This window comes from Marmota flaviventris, chromosome 8 (genome assembly GCF_047511675.1).
Source record: "Marmota flaviventris isolate mMarFla1 chromosome 8, mMarFla1.hap1, whole genome shotgun sequence".
In the NCBI taxonomy this organism is placed as follows: Eukaryota; Metazoa; Chordata; class Mammalia; order Rodentia; family Sciuridae; genus Marmota; species Marmota flaviventris.
In genome coordinates this window covers 133,293,142-133,316,117 of record NC_092505.1, presented here as the reverse complement: position 1 = coordinate 133,316,117, position 22,976 = coordinate 133,293,142, and the positions used below count along the sequence as shown (strand labels likewise).

The following is a 22,976-nucleotide window of genomic DNA, read 5'->3' as shown; positions in this document are numbered from 1 at the left end:
CGCTGAAGCTAATTTTACAGATTTCCACTTCGAGGCCTTGCCTTTGTCCCAGAATCCCTCAGCCTGGGAGATTAGCAGTTTAGAGACTGGAAAAAATAAGGTATTTTAAAATTCAGCATAAAACTCTCTCTTAGACTCACTGAGCTAAAAAAAAAAAAAAAAAAAAAAAATTCTGGATTGGAAAAGGGCCTGTTAGCGAGGGAGGAGGGGTCAGAGCCAGGTCCAGTCCCCCGTTCCACCAGTGGCTGGAGATGGGGTACAGTCCCAGCCCTTGGACCAGCCTCTGCGCTATGACTCAAACCTACAGACTGTAGAGGGGTTGAGAAAGGGAGTCAGTTCTCTGACCTACATGTGGGAACCCCACATACAGCACCCATAGGTCCTCTGCTGGACCTCCGCCTGTGTGACCCCCTTGAAGTTACCCAGAATTTCCCTGACCCCAACCCCAAAGCCTTCCTGACTGAAGAGGAAGTTCTTGCCCCTGGGATAGGAGAGGCCACTGGCTTTTTTTTGCCAGTGAGGCTGATTCCACTTCAAGGTAGACCCTCTTTGGGTCTGTTTCCCCATTGAACCAGAAGTTCTAAGTCCCTGGCTACATCCACCTGGCATAGGTACTGCCCTGCACCGCACACCCTCTTATGCACACACACAAGTCACACAGTCAGACCCTTGCCCACACAGAAGAGCATGGGACGTACTTAGTGGAGCTCAGTCCTCGAGCACCCCTCTATTGCATCTCTTGCCGATGAACAGCGTAATCACTCTACTCTCTGGGGGCCACAAGCTCAGAAACGTCCTAATGAAAAATAAATGTATTTACAGGGAGATGTCAAAGCCGCCAGGATGAGTCAAAGTAATATGCCTGCGACCGGCACGCGGACTTTTATTTCTTCCCCCTCCACGCTCCAGAGCTGCTCCTGCGGCGTGGAGAGATAAATATTTTAAATAGCGACACTTTGGCGATGCACGGTTATGCAAGACAAGGAATAATTAGAAAATAAATTACTTTTTTTAAACACAGCGTTACAAACATCGGGCACATCAGATTACTGCTTTCCGCAGGCCAGGGCCACACGGTTCAGGGAGGCCAGCGCAGCAAGGACCTCGGGGAGCAACCACACACCAGCCCATCCCCACAGCCCCCAGATGGTGACGTCCCCTCCCGCCCACTCTGGGAGGCTCCCAGAATTGAGCTGAAGACCACACTTGGCAGCTTCCAGAAAATCTCAGCGATGGAAAGGCTTCCTCCGGCGTCTCACTAGCAGTAGCGCAGACTAAAAATAGTTTAATCTCCTTGAAAGCAAAAGGAGCAATCAGCAAAACAGACACTCGGGCCTGCATGCCCCCACTCCTCTCGTCACTCTGCCCCATCCATCCAGGCCTGTCCCCAGTGCCAAGCAGTGTACATTTCAGACCCCATAGGAAGGGTGTCTATTAGCCACTGTCTAGGACTCCTCTGGTTTGCAGCCCAGGACATAGAAAGTATGTGTCCTTTGAACCTCGTGACATCCCAGGAGGGAGGGACTATTAGTCTTGCTTTACAGATGAAGAAACTGAGGCGCAGGAAGGCGAAGTCATTTGCCCAAAGCTAGGAATGATAGAGAAGGGCTGTGTGTAAATGTGAGGGGCTCGGCCTCTGCAAAAAGGAGATTGCTGGCTTTCAAGTGGCACTGAACCTGAGTCTTCATGGTTGGCTTCCAAAAAACAAAGCTGTCAGGATGAGAGGCAAGGGCTGAGGCGGGGGAGGAGGCTCACACTCAAAGGATGGGTAGACTCCCTTCTACACTGAGTGTGTCTGTCACACAGGTGTCTTGTCCACTGCAACCAAAATGACATTGTGACTTCACAGTTTTCACCTACTGGCCTGGGATAGGGTCCAGACCCTGTTCTGGCCTCGGCTTGCTGTGTGGCTGAGAGCCTGTCTCAGGCCTCTCTGGACAGGCCTCAATTTTCCCAGAGATTGGCCAAGGTGATTTGAGGAACAGTTTCCCCCTCGAATTCCTGCTCAGGACTCACCAGAATCCCTTGCTGCCCTCCTAGGCCTGGCCCCACACTCTCTGCCTCTCCTCACTTAGTCCCTTCTCTCAGCCTTTGTCCACCTTCCTCTAAGACTGCCCCAAACCAGGAGCGTGGAGCATGGTGTATATTATAGGAAAAAACTCAAAAATGGGAAGAGAAGATCAGGTACCCACGTCCACTCTGCAGAGATCAGAGGAGGCATAGTGAACTGAGACTAGGCTTCCCGTCCCATCCCTACACCTTCCCTGATACTCCTGTGACCTCCCCCAAGAAAATCACTGTCTCTTTAGAATTCTGAAGTGACCTTGGACCCTCCCCCATTCTTCACCGAATGAAACCAGGACATAAAATAATAAAATGGGCTCTGGCTGGTAGTCCAGCTCACCCAGCCTCTCAAAATACCATCAAGGGAGTTAGAACCAAGATCTCCTTTCCTACCAAATATGTTTTTTTGTAATAGCAGCTGCCTGTAAAAAGTCATTCCAAAACATCTATCCCGCCAGCCTTATCCTTAGGGTTGATGAATGTCTCCCTCCCCTCAGTTCCTGGAACCCCTAGCCATGGCTCTCAGTCGTCCCTGGGCCCCTGGAGCTCCAGTCCAGCTATGTCCCCACACCCAGTCCTTGCCTCTGGCCCCTGCATTTAACTCTAGGTCCAATTCTGCCCCTGCAGCCTCTGTCACTGCCTCAACACATAGAGGGCTTGGTTCTGACACCTGCAGCAATTTTTCATCCTTCATCATCTCAACACAAACCTGAGAGCAAAAACACTTCCCAATTCCAGATGAAGAAACTGATGCCCAGGTAACCTGATATTTGAGGGGCTTCTTTTGGTCTCATTGTCTTCAAGCCCTGGCTCCTTCAGCTTAGGAAACAGAGCTCTATTTCCACAGATGAAAATGGGGACCAGAAAAGGCTGGCTCCTCCTGGAGTGGAGGACAGAATGAATAGGACAAGGGCATGGCCTTGGGGAGGCTCAGAAACCCAGGGCTGCGCTGAAGACAAATGTGTCCTAACTCACTGAGAATGATTTTAGGTTTTGGGAGATGTCCTGCCTCAAAGAGATGAGCCCTCAGTCACCTGCCAGGCTCAGGTTGGTGCTCTGCTCTGACCATGGGAGCCTTGGGTAGCTCTATCTGCTGGATTATGGGTGAAGTGTTGGGCAGGGGAGCAACTTGGGGAATAGCTGGTGTGCTGTCACCCAAGTCAGAACTTGCTTTATGAGCAAGCTCATCCCCACTGCTGACTGTGTACATCAGATCTGCAAGGGATTTCCAAGTTTAGGTGAGGAACCTGAGACTCAGAATGAGGGGTGCCTGAATCAGGCTCAAATGTGTCTGTGAGGTTGGTCTCTCAACCCACTTTCCAACCCGTTCCCTTGTTCAAAGAGGTTCCCTCCTCCTAACTCCAAGGCCTCTACCCAGCATGTTCCCTGGCACAGGAAAATGATTCTCCAGTTGTGTTTCCCAGAGTCCTGGATGGTACTGTGGCCCCTGGGTTTAAGTAGAGGTTCAGGGTAGTGGGTAGTAAGAAGGAAGTCAGGAGGCCAGCCCAGCAAGCCACCCTCCTTGGCTACGGAACCTCCTGTCTATCCATTCACAGGTGGGGTTTCACTTAACCACACTGCAAGGACTCAGCTGCTACAAGACAGTGAAAATACTGGTGTCTGGGAACTTCTGCTCTTCCCCAAACTCCATGAAATGGAAGGAAAGGATACTCAAAATGGCTAAAACTCAGGGAGACAAGAATGGGGATGAGGCACCAGAAGCAACCTTTTGGAAACTGGAAGGAGATGGAACACAGTGACTGACTCAGCAGGCCCTGGAAGGGTCAGTTCTATTAGCAGTGGGTTAATGGTGGGGAACCCCTAAGGTCCTGGAACTTTACATGGAAAAGTGGGAGAACTTCCTCTGGGGAACCTGCAGCTCAGAAATGCAACTTGGCCAGATCACACAATAAACCTCATGCTCCATGAGTCCTCCCACACTCAGGGCCCTATTCTTTAGTGGTGTTCTGACTGGAGGCTCAGAGGGTCATGTTAATCTCCTGCCTCAGCTCCTCTCACCTGATCTTCTCTGTCTACTTAAAGATGTGCAGAGCACTTGGAACCCCAAATACTGGGGGAGACAGACACCTTGGAGCCAGAGGCCACAACAACAAACAAACAAAAAGAACTTGACAGAAACTGGGCTAAACGGGAGAACATACAAAACATGCCGTAAAGCGTGCACGCTATGGTCGAACTAACAAGGTCATCTTTGTAGCTAATGAGAAGTGGGTTCTCATTGTTGAGAAGGAAATCACCAAGAGAAAGGAGGAAGACTTGAATGAGCCCTGGGGTACTGGATGGGAGATGGAGGCATCAGTATAGATTTTTGGTTTGAAAATATATACAGGGGGCTGGAGTGTTGGCTCAGAGGTAGAATGCTTGCCTGGTACATGTGAGGCCCTGGGTTCAATTCTCAACACCACATACAAATAAATAAATTAAATAAAGGTCCATCAATGACTAAAAAATATTAAAAAAAGAAAATATATACAGGATAGATGAGGATGTGATTATGGATATTGTGCATACACGGTTTAGTATGTGCACATATATTTCCTACTCCTGATCCTGACGGGCCCAGAGGCAGTAACATCCAGTAGTAATGAGCACACATAGCCCCCAGATTTTTTTTTTTTTTTTAGCTGTCAATGGATCTTTTATTTATTTATATGTCATGCTGAGAATCGAACCCAGGGCCTCACACATGCCAGGAAAGTGCTCTACCACTGAGCCACACGACTCCATCCTAGCCCCAAGATCTTGATTTGTAAATATTCTCCAATGAAATCAGAACTTTTTGGAGAAGTAGCTGATTCTAGGAATGGGACAGGGAAAATATAAGATGAGCTGGGAGTATTCTGTGGTAACAGCAAGTAAAAGAAAGGCCAGAAAAGGATGAGGGCATGCTAAAAGGGTACAGGAGCCAGCCTGAAAGAGTTCCCAACAGCTAGAGATGTAGCAACAAAGCTTAATAATGATACAATTGAATTATACCCCTAGAACACAATAAGCATCCATGAGTCTATATTTATGTAAATAATTGGAAAAATAAATTAGAAAAGGGGAAGAGATAGAAGAATTACAGTTAAAAAAAATGCATATGGAATAATATTTGAATACCCCAGTGGTAACTGTTGCAGGCAAGCTCCACCAAGGGATGCTAAAATTGATGGGCAAAAGTTTGAAGAGAAATAGGATATTTGCATAGCCTCAAAGTATCTCTCCCTAGAAATTTATTACAAAGGGAAAAATAGCAACTTTATAATGGAAGAACCAAGCAGACACTACCTTAACCAAGTGATCAAGGTGAACATCACCAATAACAAGACATACTAACACCCTGACTCTAAGGAGGACACATCAGGTCTATGGTGTTCTTCCTAAAAATGTATAACCTCAATCTAATCACAGGAAAATATCAGAAAAATCCAAACTTGGGATTGTTAAACAAAATAACTGGCCAGCACTTTTTTAGGGGTGGTGGAGTGAGGAGGGGTTGGTTCTGGGGATTGAACCCAGGGCACTCAACCACTGAGCCCACATCCCCAGTCCTTTTAATATTTTGTTTAGAGACAGGGTCCCCCTAAGTTGCTTAGCACCTTGCTAAGTTGCTGAGGCTGGCTTTGAACTCACAATCCTCCTGCCTCAGCCTCCCGAGCCGCTGGGATTACAGGCACGCACTGCCACACTCGGCTTGGCCAGCACTTTTTAAAAGTGTCAAGGTCATGAAACACAAGGAAAAACGTAGAAACTTTTACAGATTAGAGAAATCTAAAGAGATATGACAAATACATGCAATGGAGTTCACTGGGTTTGATCCTGGAGTAGCAATAAAGGACACAAGTGCAAAAACTGGTAAAATCCAAAAACGGTTTTCACTCTGGTTAACAGTATTGTACCAATGTCAGTTTCTTAGTTTGATATTTGTACTTTGGATATGCAAGGTGATAAGGAGGAAACTGGGTAAAGGGTTAGGGAATTTCTATGCTATTTTTGCAACTTCTCTTTATCTAAAATTAAAAATAAAAAGGTTTTCTAAAAATAAGTATTATTATCTTCAAAGAGCTAATGAAACAAAAAAATGTGATTTTCAAAATGGTGCAAAAAGAGATACTGGAAATTTAAAATACCATGGTAAAGTGCAAAGTCTGATAGAAAGATTGGAAGATAAAATTGAGAAATCTGACAATAAAGCAATGAAAATTAGAGAGAAAGGAGGAGGGAAGAGAGAAGAAGAGAGGTCTGAGTTAAGGATTCTAGAAAAAGGACAGAGAAAAGAGAAGGGAGAAAAAGAAATCATTCAAGAAAGCTTCCCAGAACTGACAGACACAAGATTATCTAGCTTCAAAGTGCCTATTGACTGGTAAAGAATAAAAATATACACCCCTAATGCAAATCAGTATGGAATTTTCAAACACAAGCAGAGGGAAAAAATTTACAAGTTTTTTAAAACAAAACAAAACACCCAGGTCATGTACAGGGGATTGGGAATCAGAATGCCTTGGGACCTGTTATGTTTGGATGTGAGGTGTCCCCTCAAAAGCTCATGTGTGAGACAATGCAAGAAGGTTTAGAGGAGGATGATTGGGTTATGAAAGCCTTATCACAATCAATGAATTAATCCTCGAATGGGGATTAACTGAGTGATAACTAAAGGTAGACTGGGTATGGCTGGGTGAGGTGGGTCACTGCGGGTGTGACTTTGGGGTGTATATTTTGTATCTGGCAAATAGAGTCTCTCTCTGCTTTCTGATCATCATGTGAGCTGCTTCCCTCCACCACATTCTTCTGCCATGATGTCCTGTCTCACCTTGAGCCCTCAGGAATGCTCAGCTGACTATGGACTGAGACCTCTGAAACCTTGAGTTCCCAAGTAAACTTTTCCTCCTTTACAATTGTTCTGGTCAGACCTCTCCTTAGTTCAGGTAGATAGATGGAATGGAGTGTTGTTGCCTTAGAAAATCTGAGGCAGGCTGGGTGCCGTGGCACACACCTATACTCCCAGCAGCTCAGGAGGCTGAGGCAGGAGGATCATGAGTTCAAAACCATCTTCAGTAAAAGCGAGGAGCTAAGCATCTCAGTGAGACCTTGTCTCTAAGTAAAATACAAAATAGGGCTGGGGAGGTGGCTCAGTGTTGAGTGCCTCTGAGTTCAAACTCTAGTAGCCCCCCTGTAAAAAAAAAGAAAAGAAAATCTGAGGCAGGAAGATATGGTGGTACACATATAATTTCAGCAACTTGGGAGGATGAGGCAGGAGGATCACAAGTGCAAGACCAACCTCAGCAATCAGCAAAACTCTCAGAAACTCAGAAAGACCCTGTCCAAAAAAAAAAAAAAAAAGACTGGGAATGTAGTCCTTCACCACTGGTAGAGCACCCTTGGATTCAATTCCCAGTAAAGGGAGTGGGGAGAAATTAAAAAAAAAAAGACAGAAAATCTGAGGCAAATGGTTTCTAGCCTGGACTTCTAACCCATTTGAAATTTCAGTCAAGTATGGAGAAATAGGAAGGCTTTTTGAGACACGAGTCTCAAAAGTCTGGCTTCCCGGGTGCAGTGGCATATGTCTATAATCCCAGCAGATCTGGAGACTGAGACAGGAGAATCAAAAGTTCAAAGACAGACTCAGCAACTTAGAGAGGCTCTATCTCAAAACAAAAACAAAACCAAAAATGGTCTGGGGATGTGGCTCAGTGGTTAAGCACCCCTGGGTTCAATTTCCAGTACCAAAAAAAAAAAAAAAAAAAAAAGTCTAACTCCCATGTACTTTTTTCAGGAAGCCAACTGAAAATGTTCTGTGCCAAAAGGAGAAATCAGAAACCAAAGAAGGGAAGGCCACAGGATCAGGAAAGGGGACTCATCGAAGAGAGAGGGGTGAAGGAGATCCTAGGGACACATCTGAGTTCCAGGCTGGGAGAGCAGCCAGTCTTCACTGGATCAACTTAGGAGACTCCAGGCAAAACTTCCTCAGATGGTTGACAGGGACTTGGATGCATCTGAATGCTTGAGAAGAGGATCAGATAAGGTGGAGGGGATTTAGGGGCAGAATAAGTAGAAGTTCGCAGAAAACTAAACAAACTCTCAAACAAAACCCAGACAGTTCTAACCTAGAGGAAAAAAAAAAAAACTAAAAAATAATGTGTATTATGAGGCACAGTTCTGAATAGCATTTGCTATTTGCTGGGTCAGGACAATGTCAACAGTGAGTCTGACCTAACCATATCACAATGTGGTGACACTAGAGGGCCAGGGATGGGGCTGTGCACGGGAGGAAGGGAGGAGTGAAGTCCTCCTCTCCCATGGTAGGATGCTGGCAAATAATGCCTAAAATTGAACAACCATGCAGTAGCAACATAAGTATGTCATTTCAAGATATGGCGCTCTGAGATTAGAAGTGCCAGTCTCCGGGGAATTGGTAATGCAGAGGAGGGGCTGCTGTGCCCCTAACACAGCGTGCCTGGTAAAGCCATTCCTTTACACCAGATGCCTGTGTAACATGGATTAAAACCCTTAAATTTAAAAATCCATTTAGAAATAAAAGGAAAAGAAAGGGATTGGGGAGAGAGGGAGACAGGGAGGGGAGGGAAGGAAGAAGAGAGAATACTATAGGCAGATGAGTCAGGGACAGAAAACAGACTACTTTGACCCCACCCAGCCTCTGGCATCAGGACAGGTGCCACTAAAGGACAACAGCTGACCTCACCATTTCAGTTTTACTCCAACTACAAGTGAAGACAGCTTAAGGTTTTGATTCCCTGGTCAGCTGTGTACAGACCAGGCTCCTTAGAACAAAACATCAAGATGGTGTTTGGTCCCTCCCCAACATTTCCCAAAAGTTGGAAGTAATCAGAAAGCAAGTTGCAAGATTGTAGTCACAGGGGTCCAAGAGACAATGCCACCAGTCCCAAGGGGAAGGGGGACAGTGCCAAGTGGGGAGGAAGATGCTCCCAGTCTTCCACAATGTATAATTGCACTGCATGGCACCAACCTTGGTTAAAGCTGTGCCTGTTGGGGGCTGGGGTTATGGCTCAGTGGTAGAGTACTCACCTAGCATGCATAAGGCACTGGGTTTGATCCTCAGCACCACATAAAAATGAAATAAAGATATTGTTTAGATATAACTAAAAAATAATTTTTTTAAAAAAGAAAAAAGTTGGTCCTGGGTCTGATGGCCCATCTCACCTGGACACACAGGCAGCCCTGCCTAGTAAGGGAGTGGGAAAGTGGGTGAAGAGGGTTGAATAGGTTCAACCTGTCTGGGAAGAGGGTTGAATAGGCTGCAATTGTTTTTGCCAATTCTCACACCCTTCCCGGAATCCTGAACTCTATGTAATTTCCAGGAAACCCACAAACCCATGACCCCTCTCACTCGGTGGCCATCTATCCAAGGGGCAGAATGGGGATGGGAATAAGGGGGTCCCTCAATCCCAAAGTGGATAGCCTGTACCGGTGGGCTTTATTCTAAGTTTAAGCTCGTGTGAGAGGAGCCCAATAAAGTTTGGAAGAAGCCCAGAGTGCTTGGCTCCTTGAAGAGTGAGATGCTGGACCCAAATCTGCTAGGCAGACTCTGCTTCCCCCAGGAAATCATATGTCTCAAAACAAAAGATGGGGGGGCTGGGGCTATGGCTCAGAGGTAGAGTGCTTGCTTGCCTACCATGCGTGAGGCACTGGGTTCGATCCACATAAAAATAAAATGAAGATATTGTGTCCACCTATAGCTAAAAAATAAATATTTTTTTTTTAAAAAAGATGGCAAGCCAGGTGGGTCCCATCACTAACCAGGTCTTGACCGGCCTAGGGACTTTCATGCTGTCACATGCCTCTGTAAGACTGCAGTCCTCCAGGGACTCAAAAGCTGGCTGGTGCCCCAGGAATGTGGGATTGCCCCAAATATCCACCCTCCCAGATACCATGTTCACTGGGCATTCACTTCGGAAGAGGTCCGGGTTAGTAGCAGGACACCCAGCCTTGTGGCTCGACATGACCTTTTCTAACTCTGCCAAGGGTTTCTAAGGAGGCTCGGTAGGCAAGTGTGGGGTAGTCTGGGGTGGGAGGCAAAGCCCCAATCTGATGACCCCATCTGATAAGACAGCTTTTGGGGACCCCTTGCCTGTTGTGGGGGTATAGCCATTACCTTCAAAAAGCTGTGATATGAGGGGTAAACAGTGTACAAGCCCCAGAGGTCCTAGTCTGAGGGTGGAGGCTGCAAGATCTTCCTTGATACAGAGCAATGAGTTTTCAGGGCCCATCTCCTGCCTCCCCGCCAGAAGGCTCCAGACCTTGCTGCCTTGTTCCCCCTGAGCGGTTCCTCCACCACTTAGCAGTGGAGACAATTTACATAATGCATCGAGTGTGAGAGCAATAATGGCTGGGGAAGCAGGGTGCCCGTTAGTGGCTCCTCTAGTGGCTCCTTGGGAGGGAAAATACCTGCTCCCACACCACTGCCTCCTCCTTTATTGAACTGGGTTGGAAGGCTGCTGGGAAGGAGGGCCTTTAAGTGCTCAGCTGCTGCCAAGAAGGACCTAGAAAGGATGTGCCAGGACTGGGACTGGAGCAACCTCGGCACAGAGCTGCACATGGAAGGAATTTTCCAAAGCACCCAAGTTTGAAACACAAATCCACTCAGCCATGCCCCTGGAAGTCTATATCCCTGCTGGGCCTGAGCCCTGCACCCTGATCCTTCCTGGAGGAGGAGGCTGCTCAAGCAGGCAGGAAGCTGAAGCTGGGAGGCCGTGAGCCACTAAGCCAGGCTGCAGCGGCCCCCCGGGAGGCGGTCACATTCAAACACAAAGGCAAGCAATGGAAGGGGTAGAATACATAAAAATTACTGGCACGGTAATTGCTTTTTATATAAATGTTCTTTTAAAAAGTTTTCCCCAGTGTGAAAGTCCCTCTTTAAAAAGAATAAATTCGCTGCACACCAATTTATTCCATGCCTATAGATGGAGCATAATGACAGCTCCTCTGTCAACACCTGATCAAGAGGCAAGTGGCTGCCACTTGACCGAGCTTTTGGGTCTCCCTGCATGAAGATGCAGTACAATGGCAGGGCCAGGGGGTCTTTGAGGGGCAACGTGACGGGGTGGCAGGCCTGTCTCTCAGGAGTCAGCATAGACCCCAGACTCTAGGACTCAGGGACAGGCTTGAGAGACCATCAATGCTTTGGGAGCTGAGCTTGAATGAAGGGTGCAGAGGAAGAGAAGCTCCAATTACAGCAATCCATAGGGCTTCAGAAACTGGGGAGACCAGGGGCCATCACTTTCTAAGGACAGGAGAGGGGAGGCATTGTATATTATACACTATGGGGGATCAGGCCCCTCGTATAGGGGATGAGGAAATGGCAAGTACTTGGGGGTTATAAGTGAGAGTGGCTGGTCCTGCACTGTAGAAGACACCTCCTGGAGACTCTTAATCTGCTCTAAGCTGGCAGGCACCTGAATGTCCCCCCACCTTCAGAAGGTTAACTCTTTGGTGAATCCCGGTCAAGGAAAGGATAGGCTGCCAAAGCCTAACTGAGAAGAGTCTGACCACGCCCACAGAGGAGAGTACCCCCACACACACACCAGGAGGACCAGAACCTGGAAACAGGGCTCCTGCCCAGTACCCCCTTAGCATTCACAGCTCCTCTATGAAATAAAGACAAGTTCTTGAAAAGCCTCCATGAGCACTAAATTGGGGGAAATAAAAACTATCCTGCATAAGGCTCGTGATCTCCACAGTGGGGTGGCTTTGTCCATCCCCCATCTCAGGGCACAGACACACAACTGACTAGCATCCTCCCCCACTACAGGGTGGCTGAGCACAGTGTCAGGCAGTGACTTGGGGGGATGCTCACCAGGCATGGAGAAATAGCGTATGTGTGAATTTGTGCTCTTCATCCACAATTGAGACTTCTCAGCTTGGCTAATGAATCAGTTAAGTAGTTCTCACCTGCTTGGGTGACACAGAGCTCTCAGCACCTGCCTCTCCCAGTACCACCCTACCCTATGCACAGTGCACCTACCACCGCAGGCAGCACTCAGAACCACACACGCATCCACAGGCACACACATGCATACACTTGCCTGGTCACACCCTCATAAGTGGCACACATGCAGGTGTGACTCCCGCCTATGGCCACACAAATGCTCACCTGTTCACGCTCCCATTTGCAGCACCCATGCACTGGTTCACACACTTTCTTCTACATGTACATGCAGATGCACTCACATTCCCCATCAGCATTTCTCATACTCTTCCATACACAATGGTCACACAAGTTCCTCTTGTGTGGTCAGGGACTATGTCTCTAATGAGCCATGGGCTAGCTGATTTCCCTTGATCAGGTGAATTCCTGGAAGGCCTGGGAATGACCCTGCCCTCTGGTCATGGTCTCCATATCCCAGAGGCTGGGATCACTGCATTGGGCCTGACAGATGTTCCTGACTGCCAATGTGTTCCAGAATGATGCAAAAGCTGACAGGAGTGGGGAGACTTCTGGTTCCAGCATTGATGTGGGTGGCTTCCTAGAGGAGGAAAGCTGTGGTCTGGGCTTAAATCTGGGGTGAGGCCTGAAGGGGACCGTAAGTGAGAACAGTAGCTAGTGCATTTGGAGGAAAAAGTACAGTGAGAGCATAGGATAAGGGGACACAAGGACAGGTGGGAGGCTCAAACACCTAAGAAAGGCTCCTTGTTTCCCTGCCCAGAGCTACAAACCTTAGTCAAGCCTTCAAGAGACTCTGGGAACAGCTCAGCTTCTTTGGCTTCAGCCTGCCTCATGGGTAACCAGTAAACCCAGCTCTTCCACAGGGATCCCTCTACTTTCTCATATAAAGCAATCAAGGGACCATCTGTATGGGGCCAAGTTCTGGAAATTCCGCATAAGCCTACTTTTCCAGGGCACCAAGCTCCAGGGTATCGGGCCCCAAGGTTCAACCCTGATGCACTGATCTCAGCTTCCCTCTGTGAGGTCAGATAGTACCCAAGGCCCTGTGGGACAGTCAGAGCTCTAATCACTCCCTTCACAGTCCTCAGATGCCTGCCCCATTTACTCATCCAGTCATGGAGCAATTACTAGCTGTGCACCTACTCAGTGCCAGCCTTGGGAGCATCTATACACACACATGTACACTGCGGGCATGTGTGTATGTACAGTCTGCTTCTCCCTCAGACTTTACATCCTCTCATCCTGATGTTCGGAGTAAATCCAGGTGCTCATTCCCTGAGGGTCACTCATTTGCCTCTTTGTTTCATGAGAAATCAAGGATAGACAAAGGACAGGGCCTCAGGGGTCTGCCCAGGATCCACCCACTGCCTCAGTCTCCCTCCTCTACATGGAACGGGCCAGCCCCCCTTCAGAACCACCAGGTCCCAGGGCTGGGAGAGAGATATAAGATAGAAAGTTTGTGGCTCTGTAACTTTCTCTAAATTTGGAATCTCTGCTCATAAAGGCAGAGGGCAGCCATACTCAGAGAATGTAGAGGAAGGCCACACTAAGCCTCCATTTCCTGCCTGGTTGTGGTAAATGCTGTTCATGCTGCCCCTGGGGCCGGCTGTGGTATGTCAAAACCAATTACTTCTCTGCCTCTGCCAAGTGCTTGGGGCTTCATGAATCTGAGGCAAGTGTCCCCATGGCTGCCACGGATCCAGCGATGGATGGGAGTGGAAGAGGGGAGAGGAATGAAGATCAGGTCAACCATCCCCGGCAGCATGGAAACGCACTGGGCCCTCCACCCCCCATCCCCCATCTCCTACCCGGATCATACAGAGCAGCTCCTGGCTCTGGAAACAGCAGCAGCATCACTCTTGAGAGATGGATGCAGAGGCTCAGGGATGGGGGCAGACCCTGGCCACTTCCACAAACTGCAAAGCCTGGGTCCTCTTGGGAACCCTGCTGTCCTGCTGCAAGACTGGACTCTTTGGAAACCCCAGAGGAGAGACCATGTGCTCACTAGAATACTCTTCCCATGTGTGTGGGAGGAGTAGGGGTCTTGCTTTAGGAAAACTGGATAGATTTTGGTGGTCTTTGTTCCCAGATCCCTAAGACAAAAGGACTGAGGGGTCTTCACTTCAGGGAAGGGCCCTGCTATGAAATCAAAGGTTCCCAAGAAGAATTTTTCCAAGGAGAACGGTGCTGTCTGCTCTGACAGATCCTCAGCCTTGGCCCCAGCCTTACCACTTTCTGACCCACCAACCTTTCTGTTTTTGTATATATATATTTATTTATTTTAGTTGTCAATGAACCTTTTTTAAAAAAATCTTTATTTTACATTTATGTGGTGCTGAGGATCGAACCCAGTGCCCCGTGCATGCTAGGCAAGCGCTCTACCACTGAGCTACAACCCCAGACCCTGACTCCACCAACTTTTCCATTCCTAGGGCTAACACCTGAGGACAACTCACAGGTAGATGTCTTTGTCCCCACTCCCTGCTCACAGAGGCTGAGAGACAAGCTGCCAACTTATTGAATGAAGAAATCAATGCAGGACTTTCTGGGTGTTGGGCCTTCCCTTCGCTCTGCCACCTCCTTCTTAGGGGTGTCTCTGAAGCTGGATCCCTGGATTTCTGGCCAAAGAATCGCTAGCCTTCCCTGGTTCACAGGCCTTTATTTCTTCAAGCCCTGTCCCAGGTTGGTGGTCTTTGTTCCCAAAAGATGCCATGGCCATGTGGGAAGAGGGACAAATTTTCAAACTCCTGGGCTGAGCTAAGCAGAGAGGATATCTTGGGTATCTGAATTTTCCAAAACTGTGACTAATCCCTGGTAGGGCAGGCAAATGGTATGGGGGTACAAAGGCACTCTCATATTTGTAGGGCTCTGTAACATTTCCTTGTTTCTGCTTCCCTGAGATCCTCACATTTCCCATGAGGATAGGACTACCTGTATCCCCATTTCATAGGTGAGGGAACTGAGACTCAGAGAGGCAGGACCACAGCCCCAGGTCCCACAGTGTGCAAAAGCCCAGCCCTGTCATTCGCTTGCTGCTCACGGCATGGGCCATAGGTTCAACTCCAGATTCAACTCCAGATCCAGCAGTGGGGCCACAGAGAGTTCCTGCCTTCAGAAGGCACGACATGTACCCAATGCTTCTCTCTCACTCTCTTCTCCATCCCCTTGGAACTGACCTTGAATGTGCCTTCACAGTGACCTCTTGGTACGAGCTGGAAGCAAGAGGCCCCTCTGCGCCCATCTGTGACCTCACTGATCCCACCCAGGAGGCTCTTCCATGGATTCATTCCTTTCACACCCATGAATTCCACAGAGACCTGGGCAGCAACCCCCTGCTGAGGTTACCCAGAATCCCAAAAGCCACCCATCATGTCGCCTTATCTCAGTCTTCCCCTGCCAAGACTCTAGTAGCACAGGTGACTACCCACTCATGCCCTCTGGGCCTTCCAGTCACTGTATCCTCCAATTGCTATGAGGCTGTTCTAACATGATATCCTCACAATCCTAGGCGGCAGCAAGAGGAGAAGCTTTGGCTGAGGGGACATGGGCCTGAGGAGAGCACCAGTACCCAGCCAGCCTTAAAGGAGCCATTGGGATACGGAAGCCTATGTGGTTGCTGCCAAGGAAGGGGTGGCCATCATAAGCCCAGGGCCCTTGGAGAAGTGTCCCAGGGTAGCCCTCTTCCACCACTTACCTCCCTGCATGCCCTCTAGGGTAGGGTATGTGGAAGAGGAGGGGGACCTAAACTCATCTATCCTCAGGCAGGAATTCCTGCTATGGATGAAATGGTTTTAGAAAAACTCTTCAAAAATGGACATATTTTAGCTGGGCGTGGTGGTGCACACCTATAATCCCAGTGACTTGGGAGGCTGAGGCAGGAGGAGTGCAAGTTTATAGCCAGCCTCAGCAACTTAATAAGACTCTGTCTCAAAATAAAAGATAAATAAGGCTGGGGATGTGTTTCAGTATTTAAGTGTCCCTGGATTCAATCCCTCAATACAAAAAAAAAAAAAAAAAGACATTTTTCCTGTAAGCCACAATGCAGATAAGCCATAATGCAGAATTTATGTTCCGGGGCAGTGTGGTCGGGGGAGCAGGAGGGCAACAACCAACTTCCCATCCAAACCCATGTTTCCTCATACAGTACTCAGGAGAGAGAGAGGAGAGAGCATTCTGGACCTTCAGGTGTTATAGTGGATCAGAGAAGCCACCTCCAGGGTAGGAAAGAAGCAGGGAGCAGGCTTGGCTGGGGGGACAAAGAGTGGGTCCAGGCAGGGCTTGGCCAGGCTCCTATGCATCTGCCTCTCTGTACCCAATTATGCTCAAGCAGCGGCCTCATCACGTTTCAGACGCCCTCCCAGGAGCCCCCCCTAGCCTCATGCATCCCCGCTGGGTGCCGAGCAAGAAGACCATATGGAGGGAATAATAAGACAATTAACTTTCCATTAAAGAATAATATATGTGGGTTTTTAGGGAGGCAAGCGACAGCAATCCCTACCCAGCGGCATATTTCACACCCGAGCCCCCACCTCCCCACATCATGACGCGTCCCACATCCTGATCGTCTGTGCCAGGGGAGAGGAGGGTGCTGCTGGGCCTCACCAGGAGGTGGCTGGATGTAGGGGTGGGGGCTGTATGAGGAGCATGTGCAGAGCCCCTAGACTAGACTTTTTGGACTGCAGGGGCCCTTGTGGGGGACTGAAGAGGGCTTGGGTGGAACTCCCTTGTCATCCCCTGCCTGACTCTCATCACATCAGCTGGGCAGCCCATGCCAGTCCTTTGTGGGTGGGGATCTGCCTTGCCAAGGACGCTGCCTGCCAATCAGGGACTCATGTGAATCACAGGGCTCTGATGAAAGGGTCGACCTAGGGGCCTGGGGTCATGACCTGTGTTCCCCTTGCCTGGACCCCCTGGACTGTTTCTGTTCCCTGGTACCTTCCTGCATCTCAGCTTCCTTCTTTATCTTCTGTTCCAGGCCCTCTGGGCACTTCTTGGAATACCCAGATGTTCAGAGATGTACAGACCAAAGCCTCAGCCAGTACTTCCACAGTCAGTGAGTGGCAGAGGTATGAGCTGAAGAAAAGGGTGGAGAGGAAGAGGGAGAGCCCCAACTCAAAGGAACCTGCAGGGAGGCTCTGTCTTGCCTCCCTGGGCCCCACAGGATAGTATCTCTGGGCTTGGCCAGACTTTGGTCCATGCTGAGAACCACGTCCAGAAATATTAATTATGCATTCCTGGGAGCACCGACCAGATGGGCTCCAGGGATGACCAGGGGCAGACAGAAGGAGGCAGCACTATGGTACTGTCACTGGTTCAGAAATGCCATTCTTGGTGTGTCCCAGTTAGAGGTGGTGGCCCAAGGATACCATGGGCTTGAATCACCATGTCAATCCAGAGAGGCATGACAGAGGGAGAGGAAATCAAGAGACCTGGCTGGGGATCTTCAATTCCTAGGGTCCTACTCTTCATGGAGGCAGGCTCAACAATCCAGAGGAGACGCTACCCCAGCATGGCTCCTCTGCCTTGGCACCTTGGCACCACTTAGGGCTGGCTTGCCAGGACTCCAGGATGGGATTGGCTTGTGGAGATGGTGGCCAGGGTCTTGGTTTACCCACCTGTATGACAGGGCCATATACCAGCAGTAGCTGAGCTAAAGTCATCATGGGGGCAGAAGTAGGCTAGAATGTGGGTACAGCAATATGCCATTTCTGTTTGGACTGGTAGGTGAGGTACAGGGGGATGACATGGACTGGGAAAGGCTCCCGTTGTTCCAAACCTGGATTGAGACTTCCCAGAGGGTAGACTTGATCCTCAGACATGGTCATCCCAGATCTCTGCTCCCAGGTCAGCTGTGGACAGGCAGCTCCCCCTCACCCCTACCTCAACCCAAGCAGAGGTCTTTTCCCCTCCAAGGGGAAAAAAGAGGAAGGTGTCTCACCAGGTCAGAAACCCACCCCAGCATTGATGAGCCAACTGGTTCTTCCTCATATCAGATGATAATCTTCCTGGTTTGCTTTCCCACAAAGTCTTTAGAGTTGTTCCTATCTTAGACACCAAGCCAGAAGTGGTAGGTCCCTAGCTGCACCCATCAGAGTGACCCGGGCTTCAGAGATGGGAGACCTACCCATCTCCACATCCTACCAGTGCACCCCCAGGTACCTGATGAATTATTCATCCCGATCAACCTCATTATGTAAATGAGCTCAGAACTCAAGCATATGCTCTCTGCTCTCCCCGCAGGATGGGGACAATATGGTGTTGATGGGGGAGGGTAGAAAAGGGGCTCAGGAGAGTTGCTCAGCCCCAGGGCCTCTGAAGGAGAGGGCAGACGGCTTCAGGGTCCACACTTTTGTGACCTGTTCAGAGCAAGAGTGGACCAGTGCTGGGGTGGTGCTGAAGTACCTAGAAGCGGCACAGAGGTGTCTAGCTAAGCATGGGAGTGAGGACAGCACATAGCACCAGGCCACAGCAGGAGCTCAGGCTAGGTGCTAGCCCAAGGGTTAAATGAGAAAATTCTATGGGGTCTTCAAAGATAGCCTTCACACTCTGCTAAGATTTTACATAGCTTCCAACTTGTAAATGGGCCACAGACTGCTCCCAACCATACCCTCATGGGGTTGTAGTAAGGTCGGGAAGAGGAAAATGCCAAGGCAAGGAAAATGCTCCCAAATGCCACTGTCTGCAGTTTCTGCTCTCTTGCAGCTGCCAGCCCTCAAGGCTCCAAGCTACTGGGGGTGGGGCAGCCTCTAGGGCTAGGATAGGCAGGCTCAGATGGGGGCTCAGATGCCAGAATCACCCCAGCTGCAGGTGTTTGGGGACAGCTCAGAATCAGCTCAGAGGGGACTGTAGAGGGGCCGGGTCCACAGCACCATGGAATCATCCTGACCTGTCAGAATCAGGCATGGGCTGGGCATGGGGGCCCTCTCAGGTGCATTGGAAGAAAAGTGGTGTGAGGGTCAGGGTAGGGTGTGAGCCAGGGAAAAGGGGGAGCCTACTGCCAGCTCCCTCCTGCTCCCACAGGGTTGCCCTCTTTTTCTAGAACTCTACATCTGGGCCCATGTCTCTACCCCCACCCGCGCACCTTGTCATAGTGCCCTGTGCCAAGAAGCAGCCCCAGAGCTGTCAGCAGGAAGTAAGAAGCTGAGGAAGCAGGTGAGAAAAAACTGGAGCAGGACAGAGCTGCCAGAGAGCTGGCAGCCGTGGGCAGTGGAGGGGTGGCAGGGAGGAGTGGACGCCGGGTCAGCACTTCTCTGCCCGCCTTCCTGCCTGCCACACCAAGCAGAGCCCTGATTCAGCCTAGCTGCCCCAGGCTCATCCTGTCCACCATACTGAGAAGGGAAGCACAGTTAGAGGAAAGGCAGCACCCTAGAGCAGGAGTTCAGAGTCCCATAGCTGTCCTATATGACAGCTTGGTCACTTGCTGGCAGGTGGGGGTGAGGGAAGACATCAGTTATGAAAGGCTTTGGATCTGGAATGACTCTAGTTCCATATGAAAGGAAGGGACCACATCCTGGGAGTGAAAGTGGTCAATGAAGGAAAGTCAAATATGATTTCAAGAAAAGGGAACAACTATGCATCAGCCTGTCCACTGCTGTCCTCTCTACCTCATCCTCCAGTCAGTCTTAGCAGCAGCGCCAAGGGTCAGTTATTCCACGCCAGGACTCCATCTCTGGTCCTCTCCATCCAGGAAGCTCACTGGCCCGGACAGATCCAAGTCACAGGCATGAACTGTGCATTGATTTCTCATAGACAGACATTCAGGATTTGAGTTGCCCATGAGTACAAAACAAACAACGTCCTTAGGATGAGGATTCAAAGCATGGAAGATTCTTAACTGGTACATCTAATGTCCCAATATGAAACTTGGAAAGGTGCATGAGGTACATTCCAGGGAACCATCATCCCTTCATTAACCTATACGGTGGCACTTGGCAGTGCCCACTTAGAACCTGGTCAGTGCTGAATGCTATTCTTGAGTCTAAATTGACTCCTGTTCTGGAACAGCTTCCTACAGAGCTTTCTCTGGAAGCTCTGCCGGCTTCCCCAAGCACAGCTGAGTCATGGAGAGTTCACAGGAAGAATAGGCTGCGGCTACTTCAATTCAAGTCCAGGAGCCAGGAGGGGGAGACTCAGAGACCTGAGCCACTAGGGGAGGACATCAAGCAAGCTACTGGCTCAGACCTCTGGACCTGGATGACCCCCTGCCACGTTACCCCCTCATTAACCACCTCTGATTAGTCCCATTTGTGCCAGAGGTTCTACATCCACAAGCAATGTCAACGCACTCACCGCCACTCTAATTTCCTGGGCACTGTCTAGAAGCTAAGCCTGGGGGAAGGACTGAGGACAACCCCCACAGTCCCTGCCTCCAGAAGTTACATTTACTGGCCCCTACTGACCAAGATCATCTAATCATGGAACTCTGGGCCTGGAGAGTCCTCTCTACTGAACCCCTAAAGGTAACTAGGTCTTCTCTGCCATTCCCAGGCCAACTATTGGCAGGAGATCCCCCAGCTATGGACAGGACCACCCCCCCCCCAGTCCCATGGCCAGCAAAGAAATTCCTGGGGAATCCCACCCCCACCACTCCAGGAGCTCAGCTCTCTGAGCCTCTGCATTTCCACATAAAGAGCGACACCTCAGGAGCCCCGGGGCCTGACAGCAACACACTTTGCAGCCTTCTGGGGGTGACTGATGGCCTGCTCTTCACATCACTATTTCAAACATTAACATAATCTCCCAGGATGAATGTGGTCTCTGGCACCTAATCAATCACCCCTCCTGCACCTTGATGTCACATCCCTTGGAAGGCCGGCTTGCCTCCTCGAGGGCTACTCAGCGCTAGAGGGTTGGCCCCAGGCTGGTTTCCCCAGATTTTTGCCTGGCCATTTCATTCATTTCATGTTTTGTCCCTTGGGCTTCCACACACACTCACTGGCCCCTGGTCCCCTACCATGCCAGGACATCAATAATGCCAAATCTTCCACACTTCTTGTTTATGAACGCTTTCCTCATTCCTACTTGGAAGAGGGTCCACGAAGGGAAAGCAAGAGTGCCAGGCTTACCTCCCGGAGCTGCTGGACACCTCCAAAAATCCGCATCACACCGTCAATCTCCTGCTCTAGGCGGCGGGCCCAGTGCTGCATCCTGTGTACAGAAAGAAGACAGAGACGTTAGGAGGGTCCACTGGAGGTGGGACAGCCCAGCCCCTGCCACCCATGGGGGACCAGAGCAAGCCACTCAACCCAGTTTTCACTAGTGGAGAAAGAGAGGCAAGGAACCGGAGTGCACCTGTGACCTCTCTTTGAAGTCCAGTGGAGTGGCCTAGGCTCTCCTCAGGTGCTGTGGGGCAGTCAAGGAGGAGAGAGGAGTGCACTGTTAAATCCGCTGAGGGAAGCCTGCAGGGAGACTATTTTTCACGATGAAGAGCCAGTCCTTGATGTTGCTGCTCTGAACATGGGGACTTCTGGACACCAAGGAAGAGGAAGGCATGAGGGAGCCAGGTGGGGCCCGGGAAACGGGGGAAATGTTACTGTCACCACCAAGCTCTTGTGTAACCTGGGGGCAGGTCCCTGACTTTCCGGGCCTCATCTGAGCAGTACACATGGAGCTCTTCCAGCTCAGATGGCCCTCATCTGTCCCATACCCTGGTAGACAGATGCTTATTTAAAGCTAATCACTGGATGCCCAGCATGCACCCATCCATGGGTGCAGTGAAGATGGTCCTGCCACTTTCTGGAAGTCCAATGAATCCTTCAACTGAGCCACAAGCCTGAGCTGGTCTCCCTCCCACTAGGATAGTTTTAACCCATCCTTATCTCGGCTTCCTCTTCTGGAATATGGGAATAATCTGGGGCTACTTCTTACAGTGTCACAGAACCCATGAGAACAGAAGAGCCAGGGGCACAGTACAGGGGATATCTGTGAGGGAAAAGGACGGACAGGTGGCCACATGGCTCTGTACTTTCCGCCCTACACCCAGGAAAAGGAAGGTATCTGGGGAGAGGCCTCACCCAGGTTCAAACCTGTGACCGTCCCTTCAGACAGTGCCATCAGGTGAGCTCTCACTGAAGACCAGCCAGAGATGTTCTCCACACCACTAAAGATGCTCTCTGCTGTGACCAATGCTTCCTGCCCTTATGAGTCTGAAAAGGTACCTCAACTTCCCCTTCTACTTGACACACTCTCATTCCACAGAGGCCCTTCCATGGAAAACAGTAGGAGAGTCACCACAGAGATTTAAATAACCATGAGTCAAGCACAGTCCACATGGCGCAGTAGGGGCAGTGATGCCAGGAGGGTTGCATCTGGCCCCAACACCTCTGAGCCTGCCACCTCCCCTAGTGCCAGGACTCTCTTCTGGTCCCTGGGTGGGAAGAGCCCCAATTTCTACCCCGGCCCCTTGCCCCATATCCCTCTTTAGGCTTGTGTCTTGGTGGGGGGCGCTGGGCCCATGCCATTGTGTGTGCCCAGGTCGGTTGGCATGGGAACTCGGAGCAGGAGGCGGGCAGATCGCTAATTGCAATTTGCCAAGCTGAATGTCAGGACCATGATGGGGAAGAAAAAAATCAACATCAAAAGAAAGAGGTATTAGCTTTAGCTTATTGCTGGCTGGGCCACAGCCTGATTCCCACCTCCGCACCCCGCCACAGGGGAATCTAACCCTGAGAAAGGGTGGAGGCCAGGCTGCAGGCAGGGCTAAGAAGGGCAACCAGGCTTAGCTGCCAGTCTGAGGACGGCAAGGGGCAGCAGAGAATAGAAAGCCTTCTTAGCCTGGCCACTGTCCATCAGGCACTGATGTCTTCGCCCTGGCTGCGGATGAACAATGTGGCAGGTGGCGCTTTTGTAATCCTAAAACAGCCGAGCCCTGGGGCTAATACTGGGATGAACTGCCACATAGCCTTATGCCCAGCCAGGCAGGTGGCAGACAAATGGGCAGGGTCAAGGATCTGATCTCCAAAGGGAACCATTGGCTCTGCCCTGGCCC

At 50.0% G+C, this 22,976-nt stretch overlaps 1 protein-coding gene across 4 annotated transcripts in view; it reads right to left on the bottom strand.

Moving 5' to 3' along the window:
* Positions 1-22,976, bottom strand: part of Cacna2d2 (calcium voltage-gated channel auxiliary subunit alpha2delta 2) — a 133,998-nt gene that overhangs the window by 85,578 nt on the left and 25,444 nt on the right. For all 4 annotated transcript variants that reach the window (XM_027933751.2, XM_027933753.2, XM_027933754.2 and 1 more), the window contains exon 2: positions 21,055-21,136. In XM_027933751.2, the coding sequence (XP_027789552.1) occupies positions 21,055-21,136 (82 nt within the window). The remainder of the gene's footprint in view (positions 1-21,054; positions 21,137-22,976) is intronic.